The 20,283-nt window shown below is 41.8% G+C and overlaps 1 protein-coding gene across 3 annotated transcripts; it reads right to left on the minus strand.

Annotated features, from left to right (window-relative positions):
- Window positions 1-2,573: 2,573 nt before the first annotated feature.
- Window positions 2,574-19,239, minus strand: med25 (mediator complex subunit 25). Of its 3 annotated transcripts, none has more exons than XM_076086314.1 (20): window positions 19,096-19,239; window positions 17,371-17,506; window positions 17,245-17,290; window positions 16,979-17,103; window positions 16,767-16,865; window positions 15,247-15,367; window positions 14,901-15,057; window positions 14,230-14,354; window positions 14,017-14,092; window positions 13,621-13,886; window positions 12,504-12,605; window positions 9,842-9,924; window positions 9,695-9,752; window positions 9,514-9,621; window positions 8,720-8,896; window positions 5,922-6,032; window positions 5,653-5,724; window positions 4,831-5,001; window positions 4,584-4,704; window positions 2,574-3,156 (listed from the first exon to the last, which is right to left on the minus strand). In XM_076086314.1, the coding sequence occupies exons 2-20, from the start codon at window positions 17,493-17,495 to the stop codon at window positions 3,053-3,055; spliced, it is 2,247 nt and encodes a 748-aa protein (XP_075942429.1). In that variant the 5' UTR covers window positions 17,496-17,506; window positions 19,096-19,239; the 3' UTR covers window positions 2,574-3,052. The 3 variants fall into 3 exon arrangements, with proteins under 3 accessions (XP_075942429.1, XP_075942428.1, XP_075942427.1); XM_076086313.1 differs by having other exon boundaries at window positions 5,922-6,029; window positions 9,842-9,927; XM_076086312.1 differs by having other exon boundaries at window positions 9,842-9,927.
- Between the last annotated feature and the right edge of the window lie 1,044 nt (window positions 19,240-20,283).

Below are 20,283 nucleotides of genomic sequence, written 5' to 3' on the forward strand. Positions count from 1 at the left end.
TTCAAAACAGAAACTTATTAGTGTGGATGTAGCCTTAGTTCGAGTGTTAACAATTGAATCCAATTATTAGTAGGTCATCATGTCGGTTGTAGGTTGCTTTGTTGAACAGTTGTTGAGTATATCAACACCACAAATCAAATCACTTTTGTTGCCTGAATACTTCAATTAGCCATTTGTCCAGTGGTTGGAATTACAGTACACTTGGAATACTGGGCTTTATAGAAGTGAATATTTTCCACAAGAGGCCTGTCTGAACATGTTGCATTATGGGGTGTTTATGAGGAGAAATTGTTGACTACAGAAATGGATACAGCAACAGAGGGAGTATTGCAGCATTGCATTTTGGTCAGACTTGGAAGTAAAATTGGTCATCATATGGAATATTTCACTGCAGTCAAACAAGTTCTCCCAGAAGAAGCAACACTTGGAGCTCAACAGCTTTTTCCCTCTTAACATTACACTGATGGTCTTTTACTACACCAGAATTTTAACAATAATTTTAAATAAAGGACTGATATTTGTGAGGGAATTCTTAATCAGAGAACATGCTATGGCTCTCTCTCCAGTTGTATAAGACCCAGATGGCTTTGATGGCTCATATCAACAGCCCTGCATCCCCATATTCCCAAAGCAACCCCCACATGACACCCCAGGGGACACGATCTACAAGTCCACAAAGCACATGTAGACAGCTGCCTCCACAATGGAGGCTTTGAACATTGCTCACTCAGTTTCAATTTCCCCAGCCTCCCCAAGAATGACGGAACAATCCCTCTGAAAACAACCGGCGTGGACGTCCAGAACTGGGACCCCCCATTCTACACATTTTGGTTTTCCAGGTCTGTCTATCTGCATTTTGCATGGTAGCCCCTGACATCAGGGACTGAATGGGTGTGAATGGGTGAATGACATGTAGTGTAAAAGTCATTTGAGTGCACTGTACAAGTAAAAGTCCATTTACCATTTACCATACCCACCTGGGACCCCCTCTGCATCCCCCAGTAGAAGATGGAGGACATGGCTAGGGAGAAGGACACGGGCTACATTGCCGAAGCAGCTAACAGCCACGGTGACCCAAATCCTGACTAGCCAAATAGAGGGAAACTCTCGTAATTTCAATCTCATAATCCTCGTTAATTTCAAGGCTCATACATTATTTCCAATGAGGCAACATCTTTAAGTTATCTTTCTTTATGGTCCATGTGGTGCGGTGTCTCCACAGAAATCGGTGGTGGTGTCAGAGGTTGACATTTAAGCCACACATGAAGTCCTCTACTGTTTATTTATTTATTTGTAATGTTATATCAAACTCATTATTTCAATGAATGAATAAAATATGGAAACACCGCACACAACTTCAGTATCACCATGTCACACTAACACCATGAACCATGTTGAGGAAATGTAGTGGACCCAACTGGAGCCAGAGTTTTCCTTGAAGAGCGTCATATAAAAAACATCAAATGAATGTAGCTTATATGAATCTAGGAAGATTTAAAGGGTAAAACATTCAAAATATTGCTATTTTTATGATGTCATTCGTTAAGTTTTATTTTATGGGGAATGTTTGTCAAACGCCCAACGTGACTGTAAGTCAGTTTAGTCACCGTTTTATTTACCACTACAGTTCATCACATGGACCTGTGAACATTTTCGCTGTTAATAAAAGAGATACTGAAAAACTTATGAGCTCAGACAGGCGCTAATAGCTTGATGGTGAGATGGAGGCAGATAGATGGAGATAGAGAGAGAGAGTGAGAGAGAGAGAGGAAGATAAAGTGAAGCTAAGCCGGGGCTCCGAGGGCCGGCCAGTGATTAAGGGATGGGAGGGATGAACACCAGCCACTGAGGAACTAGTGTCTATCTGTGTGAGTCCATGTGAAAGCGGGGCTGAGGAAAAGCTCAGAAACAAGAACCCACTGTCACGGTATCTTAGCAACCGTCTCTGTCTCCCAGGTGACAGGGACTGACATCACTTCCTGTTGGTGAGTGTGTATCTGTGTGTACACAGTGTCAAAGTGTTAAAAAAAAAAAGACAGCCACTGCCAGTGTCATGAACGCATGTGTGAGGCTGAGCAAAGTTCACGTGTTTCTCTTCCCCGTGTACGAGCGGCTCGGCAGCTTCGGCTTCTGCACACATCAGTCACCATCTGATACAGGACAGGATAGTGTTTGATGGTGTGCAGGATTTAACTTGCATGCATTGGTGTGTGCACGCGAAAGCAGACTGTGGGCATGTATGTGGAGTCTGTGCCATGTGCGCATGCGGGCAGCCTGATTGTACGTTATGCCAAAGGAAACATGGCCAACTGATGCCATCTGGTAGGACTACTTGGCACGAGGGGACTCTCTGTGGTTCCACGACATATTGGAGTAGTTAAAATTAACACTGTGACACTATTTGGCAGAAAAATACCCTGAACTATCTATTACTGTGTCTATTTCAGTCCCCCCCCTTACATTCACACAGGGGGGAGGCGGGACTGTGGAGACTCTGGCTGGACATCACAAGCTCAAGTGCATGCATCGACAGCAAATACCTCTTCAAAATGAAGACGACTTCTTCAATGATGTACAGTCCATCATTTTATTGTGTCCTCATAAAACGACTTCATCAATAATAAAACAAGAAACAACAGAAAAGGTGAAATCTCAATTAAAAAAGGAAAAAATTACAATATTTCTGATTTCAGTGATAAAATTCGAAACAAAAAAAACATATAGAAAAGCAGAGTTTCCAGAATCATAAGATAATCAAACTGTTTCCACTGGTTTGACTTCATCCAGTGAGTAGCATGGAGGATTAGCGTGCCGTCGGTTTGACCACTTACATGAAAAACTAATGCTCGCATTGTCTGCCCCTACTTAACTTCCGCGGCTCAGTCCCGTAAAAAAATCCCAAAAAATCCCAAAAAAAGAAAATCATGATTTGTTCCCTAATTATGTTGAACATTTGTAGCAATAAAGCAACAGAGCGGATGCATGTGTCCAGACTGGCAAATGGCTGCTGCGATACAACTGACAATCCAGTTCCTGACTTCACAAAGCAGGATCAGATAAGGTCCATGAGGATTTCATCCTCCATGGCGCTGGAGACCTGAGTCATCCCTGGCTGGGGTACCGCGCCCCGCTGACCTCCAGACATCAGCATCTGACCTGCAAACAGGTTTGGGAGGAGAGTGGAGAGAGGACAGAGATTTAAGTTAGGGATCCTCTGTATTATTTCAGAATTGATACTTTCTATTGGGAATACTTGACAGTATTGAGTACCAAGTGTTATCCTTAAAAGGAATACTTTGCCCACGAAATGACAGTTTGTATATCAATCACTCCCCCCGTGCTGCCTTGGAATCTTGAAGAAAACTTGTTTTTCTCACATACCTCCACGGTGAACGGAGAATCAAAAAGCGGAGTAAGTTAAATGGGGGCCGTGTTAGTATCGGGCATACGACTGGATAAATGACACTTGGATCATAAAAGCACGAGTTGTGATTGTTATGTGTTGAGTTTGTAAATGTATGTTTTGATATAGTTTTGCTGTTGTTAAGCGCCACCCCCATTTACTTTAATTCATTCAATTCAATTCACAGTGGAGGTAAGTTTCCTTGTAGAATTCAAGGTAACAGGGTGAGTTATTCCATTAATTAAACATATAATAAGTTCAATGAATTATTTTTTGTTTGAATGACAATCGGAGTTTAAAGTCATGTTTTGCCTCCAACATCTGGATAATTATCTACATTACTACACACCGTTTTACAAATGATACCATTTACAAATGATACCACATACTTTTTCAAGCATGTTTTTTTCTCCCATGCTGCCATCTGTTTTCAATCACTTCTGTTTTCAATCACTTGCTAGGAATTTCAACTTCGAGGCACCTGAGATTTGATTGACAGGTAAACATCGAGGTCTTTACTGTGGTGTACCGTTTAGGGATTTTAAAGGTTTACATCGTGCATAAATGTATTTTGAATTGTTTTTTGAGGAAATGCAGTGCAAGTCACCTGTCAAAATACGAAGGGCCAACCCATGACTGATAACGGGCCTGGGAAACCCAATGTGCACTCTCACCGGCTGTAACTCATCTTCAGTGCAAAGGGATACTTATCTTTTAGCAATGGATATCTTCAGAGTTAGAGCATCAAATCAATATATAAATGCACCAGAAGTTCTCCAAACCGTTTAAATCAATGTGTACAAAAATTAAGTAAGTTTGACAATTAGAGCTTGGGCAGCATGCACACTTGGATGAAATATCTAACTCAAGCTAGCCTGCAAGTTGATTTTTATTAGACACAGATGGCTGCATGTGAAATCGGATAAAAATACTATAATAATGAAATGTATGCAGTCTGTAGTAATGTAACATTGGCATGAAGTAATCCCATGTAAATGGGATACAAAGAACTAGAATAACTAATTTCTACATTTAACTTTTCGAAGTTGCCTTTAAATACTTTTGGATATCAACCCGATCACCCTTCAAAAAGTACATTTTTTAGACCTATACCCTAAAATGTCCAATTGGCTCATATGTTTCTGAACTCTTTCCACCATTGTGGGGGGTGCTTGCTGACCTCCTAAGGGCTGCCTCCACTGGCTCTGCATTTGTGGCCCCACTCCTGGTGCCGGATGGACCAACTGCTGCCCTAAACCCTGGTGAGACATCATGCCTGACATGTGAGACACCCCACCCTGCTGCAAGGACACAAGAGACAGAGGAGACACGTTAACCTCTACAAAATCTCAGACTTCCAGAAGAGCAGTTACTACATGAGACATTGACTACAGGCAAATTCACTCAGCCATTTGCTGCACTCTTACTGGCTGCTGTTGACTGAGGAGAAGACTGCGAAGCTGTGGATTGGCTCCTGGGTTTGAGAGGCGGAGTATGGGACCCTGGGGCTGGGCTTGTCCGCTTTGTGCGACCTGGTTGGGTGGAGCTCCGCCGACCGACGGCTGTTGATTGGCTGGTCCGGCTGCTCTCATCGTCATCTAAAGGACAGTTTAAGATGTCGTACATTACATTCTTGTCATATAAGAAAACCAGTTATGACATACTTATAGTTATAGAAGGTGGAAGTAAACCATCATGTTTGGAACAGGTCTACCCGTGCGGTTAGTTTTGAGCTCGTCACCTCAAACATACAAATGTGTGCATGCATGCATGTTATCAATGAAATATGCTACAAGAGAGAACAGTCAACAGAGACCGGTAAAGTCAACACATGCTGATAGGAAATTAAATGTCCTGATGCTGAGCAGTGGGATGAAGTAACAGTGTGTATGTGTTTTTGTAGTGGAAAAAAAAAATGGATTCCGATGAAGACACAGGATGTCCACAAAGACATAAATTGAGTTTAACATAATTCAAAATAAACGGAAAAGCAGCCTACTCTTCATTCATGGTTATTTCTGACACTATAATAAAAACAAGGGCAGATAAAGGTAATTGTGTTGGAAAATGTGCATTGTACTGATAAATCCAGTGTGTGCTAATCTATGTGGTTCAATGAAACTTGTCATTTGGATACCTATAACTGAATGATGATAGAATACTTTAAAGCCCTTCAAATTTAAATTCAGTACCCGTGGACACTTTGAGCACATGTTGCTTGTATGTTTAGAGGCTACCGAAGGTCTCACCATATTGTTCTGCCTCTGCTGCTCCTCCATCATAGAGACCTGACTAACAGGGGGCATGCCCACCACCACAGACTGGACACAGGACAGATCAGAGAGAGGGAGGAGGAGGGGGAGAGTGGTGGAAGTGTGAAAAAAAAGAAAAAGAAGGACAGTGGAGAAGAGGGTTACCAGAAAGGCATGCAGAGATCAGCGAGGGCAGTAAAGGTGTCACCAGGCAGCGTGAGAGGGAAACCCAGGCAGACATGCCAGCATCGAGTGGGTTCATTTACCTGCTGCTGGACGCTGCCATGTGAGACAGGAATGGGCCCAGGGGGCCTGTTGAGGAAGTTCTGATTGGGGGCGACCTGAACAGGCTGCATCGGCCCCACACCACCCAACTGCTACATAGAAACGGACAGAAAGTGAAACCGCAGAAAGTTGATTTTTCCAACGGTACCATGCGGAACATTTCATCACCTTTATTTATTGACTCGGCATGCACATGGCTCACTCTCTCCTCTGCTTCACCTCTTTACTCGTTAACACCTTAAAGTTGCCCAGCAGTACAAATACTTGTTTCGGTTGTTGAGCTTAAGGACTGAAGGTGACTGAGGCTGAACGCTTTGGTTTTTATGCACCACAACAGTGAAAGTAGTGGAGAGCATCAAGGTCACTGTAATCAATTCATACATCTACTAACAAGCTATTTCTGTGTAAATTGTTGCTCTTACTGTGCATGTTTGCTCGAAAAAGAGATTTTGATCTCAATGACACTGTTTAGATTAAGAATTAAATACATAAATGCTCACAAGCCCGTAAGTACATTAACAGCTTTACTAATCACTGGAACTGTTCTTTCTCATACTGGTCCCAAAGACATTCCTTCTTAAAGCTATTTCAGTGTGAGTGACTGGGGACAAAATCAGTTTTTTTCTTGTATATTGTTTGGCTGAAAACAAAACAGTCACTTTGCTCAGCGTGCAGACGAAGAAGAAAAAAAACAAAAAAAAAAATACCATGATACACTGGTGGAGACTTAAACTTCAAGCACCACCTGGTGAGGTGTTTTCTGCTTCCGATTTCACAGTTTAAAACAAACTAAAGCTTGATGACTCAAGCCGTCAACAAAGTCTGGAGTGTAAAAGCAGTCGTATACAATATCCATCCTGAGTTGAACGCAGAGGAAGGAGAAAGGAAGCAACCTGTTGCTTTACCCACCAACAGATTCTGCAAACACACCTGCCAGGGGCAGGTCCTGATCATTTAGGGATATCTCCTAACACTCTAAAGATATAACTGAGCCCATTGCATATTTAATTTGCTCAATTCTGTGTTAAAATTGCAATATGGAGATTGATAACTGCTTAGAAAGGCAACATTTGAAACAGGCAGCACTTAGCTGCGCTATGCAGGTGCTGTGGTGGTGTGTGTGTGTTTCTACACTTAGGGAGAGACGAGGAAGACTGAGGGGCGTTTCATCCCTCCTTCAAGCACTAATTATTAACTACAGAGCCAGAAAAAAAAAAAAACGCAATAGAAAAACACCTCCACCCATCCATCTTACTGAATCCGAACAAATCACCCTGGGATTTAGCTAATGCACGGTGTGTTATCCGACCAACAATAACAGCTTTAGGTCTTTTGAAGGAACTAACAAAGCTAAACTCCTTCTCTCTTCTCCCGTGTATGATATATCTTCTGTCTTTAACCCAGTAACCTGTAAAATCCTGGATCACATTTCAGGGAGAAATATAAAATGTTATCTTGCTGTAAACAGAACAAACTGAAGAACGCCACTCCAGCGCTTTGCACAGAGAAACCTGTGCTACCAGTCCAACTGGAAATTTTAATTACATTAAGATTGCTGTAGCCACTCCCTATTAGCAATGCAGCACTGAATATGTGATGAAAAACATATTCATTACAATTTCATGTCTTCTGCCTCCTCTAAATGCCCTGATGCTCAGGCACACACGGCTTCAAGTAACATATAAGGCTGAAGAGCTTAAACGAAGACATAAAATTAGTAGGGTGAGTAAACAAGCGCCATCACCGTTGATGAGAGCAGACTGCGAGGACAAAATGTAATCCAACTCATGTAAACCAAGACGGCCAGCTTCATTTTTAAATGGAGACTTGCTGCTTCTCTGTGACTGGATGCTGCATTGTTTCATCCCTCCTCACTGGATGCAATAAGCTGGAGTGGAGCCCTGTGATAGAAAAGACAGCTAATCCAGAGGACACATTTTAAATCACCCTGTCTGCTGGGATGAGGATGAGCAGAGAGGGAAAGGGAATATCTCCACGTCATGTGGACAAGGCAGCAACATTTGTAACCTGTAATGAACTCAGAGACAAGAAGTGGTCTACCTTTAGCAGCGAGGCTGGGATGAGGGGCCTTGTCTCCTTTCCTTATCCTGTCCCTAAAGACTAACACACATACACTCCATCGCCTCTCCTAGCGCATCTCATTTCATGTTAACATCTGGGCTGCCTAAAGTTAAAAAAACATTACATCTACCCCAGTTGTGCTTTGTTTAAAGCCAAATCTACATCGTTCTACATCGACAAACTACAACAGAGGACGGAGCAACCAGTGAGCGTATATTCAGTTTTTATGAAGTCATCAACTGACGACATCACATGAAGGTATTCTTAAACTGCTGGGATAATATTACACTGCCACTGTTGCTCAAAATGCATGTTAACACAGTGCATAAACAATAACCTACACAATAAACACTGCAGAGTGTTAAAGAGACAATTCTATTTGAACCAATTCAAAATAAAGAATGCATGCTGTATGTATTGCGCCTACATTACCCTCACTTAAGCAGAGGCAATGAAGTGGGAGAGCAACAGAAATTTAGCTAATGCTAGCCCCATTAGCCTTGGCTAGAGTGAGAGACGCTGCTGTGAAGATAGTGGACGCGCTAAATGAAATGTCAATAACGATGCACCTTAACGCCGTAAACAATGCTCCTCAATAATGCCTCCTCGTTATCACCTCCCTTTGGCCTCCCCACTGAAGCCTTCCTCTCTTTCCCACCAGCCCCACCACCACCTCCTCCTGGATATCACCACTCACCGCTCTGTGCTGCTGGACCTGCTTGTGGTTGGTGATGACTTGCCGGATGCCGTTGACGAAGCCGCTCTGGTCGTTGGGGATGAGGCCCATGAATATTCTCTTCTTGGACGAGTAGAGCAGCATCAGCACCCGCACTTCACAGGGCGACGTAGTGTGAGGGAAGTGGACGCAGCCGGCCTGCAGGGAGGGTCAAAGGGCAGATTAAGACCGTGACATGGGACATGGGTCAGAATTATGGGATGTGCTCGGGCTTGTGGACATAACGTACTCCTGAGCTCCTTTGCCCAATCAAACATATCAGTTTTATAAATTGAATGCAAATGGTATTAACTTAACTCATACTGTGGATTCACTGGGCGGTAAATCACATTCAGGCAAAGAGGCAGAGCTCAGCTGGACTGAATACTATTAATGCCTCTGCTATCCCTCAGTGGTATTACTTCATCAACAACGCACCACACTGACAAAACCTCTGTCGTTATGCAAGCTTTCTGGAACTGAATCTAAACAACTCAAAGGTTTTTGACTGAATTGATGGCAGAGCATGTTTAAAATCATACAATCTGGCTTGAAAGTGACTAAATGCATGGCCTGGAACCCCCTCTACAGTCTTTAACACAACACTGCAACACAGCTTCATGTTTCAGGCCAACTACTGGACAGAGGTGGGACCTGCACTCAGCTGCCACTTCATGGAAAATGTATTGCGGTACACTGAATGATGGATACGATCGGGGACATGGAGGGAACACACATCATTTTAATCTCAGGAAATAGAGTGCTTGAAAACTCACGAAGCCATTGGCCATAATGCGGTACAAGCCTTTCAGCGACTCCACGTCTTTGTTGGTGAAGAGAAACTGAACCATTCGAGAGTTCCTGAAGAGGTGACCTAAGGTGGTCTACAAAGACAGGACTTAGTTACGCATCATTTATAAACGACACTTTCACAAAACTAAAAAAAAATGGTCTCACCAGTAGTTGCTGTGGAATCAGTTGCATGATGAGCTTCTGTGGCCACTGGTCTGTGTTTCTGTTTAGAGAGAAAATGGCAGCGGTGAACTGTGTGCACAAAACAATCCCCCTCTAGTTAATGTCCATAGGGTTTGATTGGCTACTCACAGATTCTCCCCTTGGTTAACATGCACTTGACATGGCAGAGAACGTGTTAGTTTGGTGGTTGAATCCATGGAAGAGGCTTTAGGCTTCTGCAGGAAAGGGGGGGGGCAGTGAGGTGGGACACAAAAAGAAGAGGAAAGTTAGACCGTGAGCCTGAATAACACCTGGAGGAGCACAATGCACACAACTTAAAATCCCACATGATAACTGTTGAGTCATCTTTTAAATACTGCCCTTAGACCAAACAAGAGTTTAAAAAAAAATGTAAAAGTTGTCAGAGCCAACACAATAAAATAATTGAAAATTAAGCATAAATCCTGATTGTGTTTCATTTTTTTAAAAACACTGAGTTTGTTCTGCTTTAAAAGGTTCTGCCAGTGGTGTCACACTATGCTGCTGGTCTACAGGTGGCAGTATGGGGCCCCTCTCAGTGGCTCAAGGAAACGCATTACTGCAGGTACTTTTAACACATTTAAACGAGCATAAGTTGCTGTTGTGACCCGTTGATTACACTTGTGGTGAGCTAAGGATTGCCTCCTTTCTGTCTCTTTCTGGAGATGCTTTGGAAATGAACAACTGCTGGGGACACAAGGGAAGACCCAGGACATGCTGGGGGATTACATCTTCCAGAGGACCTTGGAGAAGTTGGAGAATATTGTTGAGGAAAAGAACATGTGGTGCGCTGCCCAGCTCACCATTTTGCCACTGTGACCCCAATCAGGACAAGCAATTAAAAAAAATGGACGGACAGATGGTCTTTTAAAGATCTGCAGATAACCTGTTCCTTAGTAAAACGTCAGGAAGGAAAGACATAAAGAACTACTTTCTAAGTGCATCAATGCTGCAATCCCACTGGGAAAAACGCCAGCACGCTTCATCTCCAGAGCATCAATGAAGGATCAATGATCAATCAATCACATATTAGTCAGGCCTACTGTAGTCCCTGTGCTGTCCATTGCTAATGTATTGTGCTGGGTTTTCTCTGCAGACTAATGGGTTATCTATTTCAGGGCTCGCTAAAACTGGAGTGAACGGGAGACTGAAATGTGAACAGTAACAAAACAATCATCTTCAAAACGCATCTACCTAAATTAGTGGCAGATTAAAGAAATAATGTGAGCAGAACCATTTGGGAAACTTACCCCACATTTTAAACTAATAAAGCTTTCGGGAATTAACAGATTGAAATTCAGCCAAACCGGGAGAATCATATTGATAACTGTACTCAGAGCAAGCTCCAGCCAAGTGTGCTGGCATCCCCTGTGAGAGTTTTCATCAACAGCCATTTCTTCAAACGAGTTTTAGTGTCTGCAGTAAAATTCTCCTCAACATTACAGATTACTCCACAGCAGAATCACTTACAGAGCTGAAAGCCTAATGAGTGAACTGGAGGAGGAAGTAGCAGATTAAGAGCAATGCTTCGTGCTGCTGATCTGCACACTCAGGTTGCGTGTGTCTGTACGTGCTCACAGGCTAGATTTAGAGTTTCCTGAGCTTCCCACTCTCCTTCTTGTCCGTTTAACTGACTTAGATAATTTTGACAAACACAACGGGGAGAATGAGACTATAGTCGATAGAGGCGATTGATCCGAGTCTGTCCACAAACGCAAACATTCGAAGGCCTCGTGAGTGTCGCATGAAAGCCATTAGCATCCATTGTCCTGCCTCAGCAACTGCAAACTACATTGATTTGACCTTGAGCTAAAGCACTAGTAGTGAGGCGGTAAAATAATGTGCAATTAATCATACTGTACGATAATCAATGAGCGGTTATTATTAAGACCCACAACAGTGCTAGGTCCTAGACACTGGTGATGCTCACAGCATGTTGGCAAGGCAATGACTCCCAACTCCAGTCCTCACAGCTGGGATATCAGCCCACAAAGATAACAAAGTTAACTAAAACAATAGTTCACTGATTCTTTTCTTACTCAGAGTTGAACTATGAAATCAATAGCACTCTCATATCTGTTAGATAAATATAAAAAGGGAGCCGGCAGCCAGTTAGCTTGAAAAAAATCGAAACAGCTAGCCCGGCTGTGTTGAAAGGTAATAAAATCCACCTACCAGGACCTCTTACAAGCTCACTAATTAAAAAATTGTATCTCGTGATGTTGTCACAGTGAGCTGGCCAGGTAACCAGCTAAGACTCTGGAAAGTTACTGCGCCTGGCGCCAAGAAAAAACTCCTGCACATGATCCCCCATAAAGCCACAACTTACAACTTAAAATAAGAAAAAAAAAGAAGAAAAAAAACACAAAACATTTCTTTTAAAGCGTACAAAAATGTTAATTTTGTACATTAAACAAAAAGAGATAAAACATGTTTGTAAAATGTGTGAGCTTTAGAGGTGCTGGTAGGCAGATTCTGTTGTGTTTCCAGTGTGCATGCTAACCTGAACTAACCGGCTGCAGCTTCGTAGTTACAGTACAGACATGACAGCGGCATCAATCTTTCTCTAAGACGGCAAATAAACACAGTTTGTGAAATGTTGAACTATTCCTTTAACTGACTTCTGTCCATTTAAACTTGAGGACTAAACTTTGAGTTTTATCCCTACTAACCATTTCATGTTCAGTTGTCCGTACTATAAGTGACTGAAGTGCTTTATTTCACAGATTTATTTTCAGGGCATTCAAAAGCAGACCTTTTCACAAGGTATTACCTCTTGCCACTCCAGGACACCAGTCCATGCTACAATCTTATTGGCCACACCTTGCTGCTGTCCAATTGAATTTGCATTGCCTGGAGCTCCAGACACACCAGGCTGTCAAGAGAACAGAAGGGGGGGGGGGGGGGGGGGGGGGGGGGGTTACATGTAGTGTACCAGTACAGTTTGATCCCTTTGCCAGTTAGAATTACAGGTGTCCTTGTCAATTTAAATGAAACAAAGACACTGACTGTAGACTAAACAGATGTCTTTCATGAAGTGATTAATACTAAACATGTCATCCTTTACAGCGGATTCATGCGGGACATCATTAAATAATAGTTTATTTTACATCAACATGAGAAAAATGATTGAATGAATTGGAAAACAGAGAAGACAAAAACAACAGACAGTGCATTACGTTGTTATCTACTCTGTGTTTATATTTTAGTTTTTTAACTTTATCTGACCCTGTTCTCCAGACTCAGCACATCCCTTTTACACTGACAAAAGCAAACAATTATTTAGAAATTTCAACACGGTGTCATTTAATGGAGCTGGAGTAAAATATTTAGAGCAAGACAAGCTGAATATGTGCATAATCTAATTTTAATTTACAGTGCAAGAGATGCATCAAAACCTTGGTTGGGATTTTAAACTGTAACTATAAGACCCCCTTAAGACAATTAGTACTATTGTTAAAATGTCAGCATGCAGTAAAGAGATGCCACAGTTCTCCAATAGCTCTTTTCCACTACAAGAACTTATTGGCCCGTAATGTGGGGCTTTGCCTGACCTGAATCCATTGTGTTTTCACTGTGTTTTACAAACAGAGTGGATAAACATCATTAAAACGGTGCGTCTTAAATTTACACAGACAATTAAATAAGGCAGCAATGCATGCATTTTTCAGAATATGTCCTGCATTTTTAAAGGAGAAGTTAGACTAGTGTTAAATTAAAAGATGAATACCACCTTCATATGTTTCCATTAAATATAGTATGCCAGTTAGCTTAGCTTAGCACAGAGACTGGAAGCAGGGTGAAACAGCTAGCCTGGCTCTGTCCATGGTTACGGGTTTTTAAGATCCTGTAGCGGAAACAACAGAACTGATGGTATGGGTATAACTTACCATGTTGGGCTGTGCTGATGGCACTGTGGGCTGATTCACAGTGGGTTGCTGCTGAGGTGGTATCTGCGGCTGCTGATTTGGTACTGGCTGTACTGGCTGTACTGGCGGTGGGACTGGCTGATTGGGAGGAACTTGTTGCTGTGGCATCATGGGCTGTGTTGATGTAGTGACTGTTGCAATGCTGGGCTGATTGAGCTTCACTCCAGCAACTGATGGGATGGTTGGCTGACTGGTAAACGGAGGACCCTGGTTGACCATTCCCGGGACTGGAGGAGGCAGCGGGAACAAAAAATGCAGACACAGTCAGACATACAGTATGCAGACAGAAACACCACAACTAAAAGCTTGGCAAACATGAATTGTTGACAAAAGGCCCAGAGTCCACTGGTAACTCACAGCGACTCTTCTGGTTGTTGGCTGCCTCCACAGCCATCTGTGCAGCCACCTGAGCAGCAGTCATTGGGGCTGTATTCTGTCAGCAAGCAGATTAAAGGAAGACAATGATAGGTAAAAAGTTTTAGGGAAGGAACATAAACACCACTGTCTGAAACTGAGCCAAAAGCAGGCGGCAGGAATTCGCCTTACGCTGTGTGGCTGCTTGCCCGTTACCTGATAAGGGTGGGTTGGGTTCATGGGTGGAGGGGGTTGTGAAGCTCCACCAAGAGGCTGATTGACAGGCAGTGGCTGAGGAGGGAGGACAGGTTTGAGTGGCCCAGGTCCTCCACCTGAGGAAACTGGAGACAGACAGTGGGATGAGCTTAAGACTTTTTACACAGTTCTGAGATGTAAACTTAAGAATGCTCCCAATGTGGGAGTAAAATGGTGCTTTGCTAAATGTGACGGATAAGACTAATTGATCAAGGAATTCCTACCTGCTCACAGAAAGGTGTAGAGTAACCCGTAGGAATAGCTCAAGTCTTTAATTACAACTGCTGAAGCTACCACCAACTGAAGAATGACTTTACATGAACAATCACATCATCTTCTGCTGTAGTTATCACACATGAAATTAGCAAATTACAATCATATTAGTCTGGATGATATTACAGGAAACAGGTCAAAATGAAATAATCAAAACCAGACTGGAGGAAAGTCTGCTACCTCAGAGAAAATGCATAATAAAAAAGGCAAATTTAGTGCCACACTGAAAAGCAAAGACAAAAAAGATGCATGGACGGAGATGACAAACAACATTAATGCCAGCTCTTTTATCAGGGGCATTTCGTTGGGATGAACAAAGATGGCCCCCACACAAACGCGTGTTCAATGTGGTTTCTCACCAGGAAGCGAGATGCCGCTGACTAGGACCATGTGGAAGGGGTCCTGACTGTAGTCTGGATGGGGTTCGACCGCACCTCCTACTGGAGACGCCCGCTCAAACAAAGACCGTAGAGCAGGTAGTTTCCGAGGCGCCACCACAGAGAAGTGAATTCCTCTCTAAGAAATATGAAAATGAAATGTATTCAATGTCCTTTATGCTTTTGACCTAATCAAATAAAGTAAAGCAAATACAAATACCACTGATACTACCCCAATCATAGAAATATTCATCATAAAAATATTGACGCAAATTAAGTTTGTCATACACAACGAAGTACCTGATGGAGACAATATAAGTGGACTCACATCTCTGATGATTTTGACCAAGTTGTCTGCTGTGCAGCCGGTGTAGCTGACACTCTCCACAGCAGGAAGCAGGTATGGAGGAGAGTTACAAAGAAGCACACACACCTTGTGGGTTTGACCTCTGGCAAATGTAGGAAACAGAAAGCAAAAACATTTTCATCACTACTAGTGAGTGATTTCTTTAAAACCTGAATTCAATATTGGGATTTGGAGGATATTTTCATGGCCTTTAAACAACATCATCAGAGCAACTACAGGTAACACACTGCTGTGGTGGTTGCCACTTAGAGGAGGATGAGCTTGCATTTTTTCATGGTTTCAAACAGAGAGACAAAATAAACGACTACAATTTTATCCGTAAACAAGGTTCCGTTACCTTGATGGCTCACACAGAGTTTACTACTTTGTAAAACATGACTCCGTGTGGAGCCCTGTGAATGATTTGCAGCTCAGGTTTACCCAGATTCAGCTTCTCCTCCCAGGAGAATTTAGTAAACACATGAATCTCAGTAATACAGGTTGTCCAGGGGTTCAAAGTGGGCCCACAATAAGATCAAACAACTTTTGATCTAAAATATTCATCATGTACTTATCCAGTTTACTATTAAATATGGCACAGATTATTAAGTTTATTCTGCATGCAACCAATTTCCTTTAGGAAAGAAGGTTATAAGCTCTGAGTAAGGGATGTCTGTGAAGACTCCCCATTAGATTAGACAGTGGTACTGGACTCATACGAAAGAGAAGGTAGAAGGACATTGTCTGCGTTTTCATACATCTGTTACATTTTACCTAATCCTGTTCATATCATCCTCGAGAACCCCCTTTCCCTTATTATGTAGTAGTTTATATGCAACAAGCATGACAGTGGATCCATAACTTTTGACTGACACTATTCATCCATACAAAACATATACCAACATTCACTGATCATGATATAAGGAAACTAATATATTGACAAAAAGCGTAGGGACTTCCAAAGAGTGTGCAGCCCATCCTCGATACTCCCCTTTGGGTCAACAATTGCTTAATAAACGTGGAGAAAAGGTAATCCTGTGCTACCCTTGACACAACTTGCATCAGAGCGGGAGAAGTTTGGCCATTGGTTAACTGTATTTGATTGACATAACACCAGAAGCTGTGAACAAAATCCCAAGAGTGGAAACCCCCGAAGAACCTAGTAAAGGGAGGTAACAGGACGGGCTGAAGGAAGAATCACTAGTGTGTGTGTATAAGCCAGTGTAGTGTGTGTATCAATCAGTTCTGTACTCTGCAGACTACAAGCTCATTTCTTTGTAATAAAGAAACTCATGCAGAGAAAGACAGACTCTGGAAGATTATTCCACTACATGACCAAACAGGACACACTTCCATGCTGTAATATATTAACTGTTAAACACATTTTAATAGAGCAATGCTTAGTAATGATCCTTTCATTGGTGGGCACAGATTGTACTTTGAAAATGTGTAGACTGTTCCACGGAATTAGTGAGCAGTGTGAACCAAACAGGGCGCCTTACATTTGCTCTCTCATCTTCTTAAAGTCATCAAAGAGCTGCAAGGCCACAGAGAGTCCCTCAGCAATTAGACTACAGCTTTCTGCTCCACCTCCCATGAACCTGTGTGGAGAAACAGGGTAATGTTGAAGATTTACTAAATCTGTTAAAAGCAATGTGAAACCGCCAAAAGTGTCAACTTTGTAATAATCCAGTAAATGATTTGAATAACTTACTGGATGCTGTCGATCCACGACACAAACTCAAAGGCAGAGCTAGTCGGTGCGTGACACTGGACATATGACTCAGGTGCACAGTCTACTGTGTTGAACACCACGAGGCCGTACTGTGTCCCCCCATACTAGAAGGACAAAAGAAACATAGGAACATTTATGTTAGCAATATTAACAGACGCTTTTCTAAGATTTACCTTCTGAAACCATTGACAAAGAATAAATAAAATATAAAAAAAAAAAGAAAAAAAGAAGGGTGAAACACTCACATCTCCACCAAAATCTGTTTCTGCTGGGGGCCCTCCATTGAAATATCTATAGTAAATAAAACAGATGCATTTATGACAACATGAATGAAGGAATAACTTAGCAAAGGAGTGTCTTAATGATCTTACTCAATGGCCGGCAGTATATAATTTTTCCTTAGAGATTCAAAGTAAGGTCCAAGGTTTGCCGTCCCTTCAATGACAAATACCACATCAGCCACCTGGTTGGTCGCAGGCTTAGTGGACGGCTCCATGAGTGCCAGACCTGCAACCAATGAGAGAGGACAGATTGAACATGTTTGTATAAGTCTAAATGAGAGACCTCCACAGTATAACTGAGCATCTTTTATTAGGGCGTTTCCACTGCAGGGAATGTACCTGTATTACAACCGTAATACACTGCGTTTATTTCCTGAATGTAAGTTCTAAACTCCAACGCAAAGTAACACAACAACAAGGAGAGATGAGCAGCACTACTTTACAAGCATCCAAGCTCACCAATGTTCATACTAGTGCAGTAACTGATGAGTTCTGATTGTACTATTTTTAACTGTTTGTTTCACGTCATGTTTTGCACGTTTTGTATGTATTACGTTTTGTCCTTTCTGTGGACCTCAGGAAGATTAGCGGCCACTAAGGCGTCAGCTAATGGGGATCCAGTTAATAAACTAAACTAAATTAGTGCAATAACTACATTCATACTAGTGCAATAATTACATTCATACTTGTGCAATAATTACATTCATTGTAATGCAATAATTGCATTATACCAGTGCAATAATGGCATTAATACTAGTGCAATAATTACATTCACACGTGTGCAATAATTACATTTATTCTAGTGCAAGAATTACATTCATACTTGTGCAATAATTACATTCATTGTAATGCAATAATTGCATTATACCAGTGCAATAATGGCATTAATACTAGTGCAATAATTACATTTATACTAGCGTAATAATTACATTCATACTAGTGCAATAATTGCATTTATTCTAGAGCACGAAATACATTTATTCTAGTGGACAATTATATTGCATTTATTTATTTCACTTATTATTGTGGAACTTGTTGTTTCTTTTAATAGCACTGACCAGAAGTCTCGCTCCTTTCGTTGCATTCTGTCAATAATAAAGCCTTTCTATAAGAGGTGAGGTTGTATTAAAATAAACTGACTTTTGCATCAAAGTTAGCTGAACCCACGAGAGAAAGTAATACGTAGCTACCGTTACTGTGGCTAACATTGTAACGTTAATCCCACTAAATCCATTGCAAAAACGAATCATGTCAGAGGTTTGAGCGTCTTTTTTCCAGTTCTGTCGAGAGAAAAAGCGCTGTTGACCTCACAGTAGTAAACGGAGGGGAAGCGTGTTTTGTGTCCGTCTATAATAAACTTTATATATTAGACACCGGGTGGAGACTGAACGTTGCAGGAGAGTGTTGCGCTCTCATCATCGTCCTACTTGCTCCAACATAACGGCTGTCAGACCGAGCGGTGACAGGCTCACTATACAGAGTATGAAGGAAGTATCCTCGGTGCTCTTGGTGAAACAATGTGAAACTAAATGCATAGTAGCACATATATAGATGGTAAAAGGCAAAGAGGCGAACGCGATGCCAGCCCATCGTACACCGGTTGGGAGAATGGTGATAGCAAGATACTGTTGTCATAGAAACATTAAAAACAAAGCGCTCGCGAGCTCTCTGTGAGCTCTTTTCTGCATGAAGAAGACGCTCTATGAACACAGGCCCGTTGGTGGGCAGGTAATTGTCAGTGAGCGATTTAAGCTAGACATTTTAACTAAAGCCTTAACTTGCACGCCATCTAGATAGAAAGTGGTGTGGACTTACCTGGTGGTTTGCGGCTGCCAGTCGAATCGTAAAATCACTTTGCCAAACTCAAATATAACGTTAAACAAGTTTGAAATTAGCTCCCACTACACAGGATGCTAACATGAGCCATTTGTTGTATTTTTGGCGGAAGTGACAAAAAATACAACCCGCCCACAAAATGTGACGTAACGATTTTCTTCTTCGTCTTTTCTTTTTGTGCATACAAAACGTTCTGTGGCGGGGTGCTGCCTCCCACAGTTAACGTCCCTGAACCAATCTAGATGTATTTTATAAATAATAATAAAAAAAATGTTGTTGTTGTATTGAAAACAATCTTTTTCACGAGCTTATGTTTGTCATGTCACCAATTTCAAGTAAGGTACGTTCATTTGCACAATAAGGCAATTCTAACAGGTTTTATAAAAACATCACATAAACACAAAATATAAAGGACACACAAAACAACAAATTATGACAAAATATAATTTAAAATGACTAAGCCAAATACAAGATACAAATGTGCTAAAACCTAATCAAAGTGAATAAACAGAGACATATTACAGTGCACGGTAGGCTATGAATGAATATCACGAAATAAAGGCAGTGGCAAACAGAAAGTAGTCAAACAATGAGAGTTGGAGGAGGCTTCAAGATGTCTGGATGGTCCATAACATTGCAGCAGATTTGAAATTATTCTGGCCCTAAACCTTCACTGCTTTATCAGCAGGCATTGTAAATCCATGCTATGACACACAAGACATGGTGTGCCTGTCTCTTTGAGTGACATTTTGTAGGTGAAGGCAGAATATTAGGCATCCGTGCCTAATATTCTTTAGCTAAATGGGTATAGCTTTCTATCTTGTGCATCCAGGGAATTTATATGTATTCTATTTCCGTGGCTACATATATCGAGCTAGCTGCTAGTGCTCGTATACTACAAAACAAAGGAACATAATAGATGCTCACATTTAGAGTAAATGAAGCTTGGATGCAGGAGGTCATCTCTGAATGATATCTTGTCTCCTCACTCTTCTAAAGTGCTCTGCTTGGCAGAGAGGTCAGCTGTTATCCCATCTGCATTGTAATCTAACGGCCATCTTCAGATAGACAGAGCCAGGGACCTTTTTTATGACTGACCTTTTTTAAAACTGAGAATATTCACAAGACTTATAATATCCAGACAGGCAAAGAACTAGCACTACACAA

This window comes from Anarhichas minor, unplaced genomic scaffold (genome assembly GCF_050575085.1).
Source record: "Anarhichas minor isolate MPS153535 unplaced genomic scaffold, ASM5057508v1 ptg000007l, whole genome shotgun sequence".
Classification (NCBI taxonomy): Eukaryota; Metazoa; Chordata; class Actinopteri; order Perciformes; family Anarhichadidae; genus Anarhichas; species Anarhichas minor.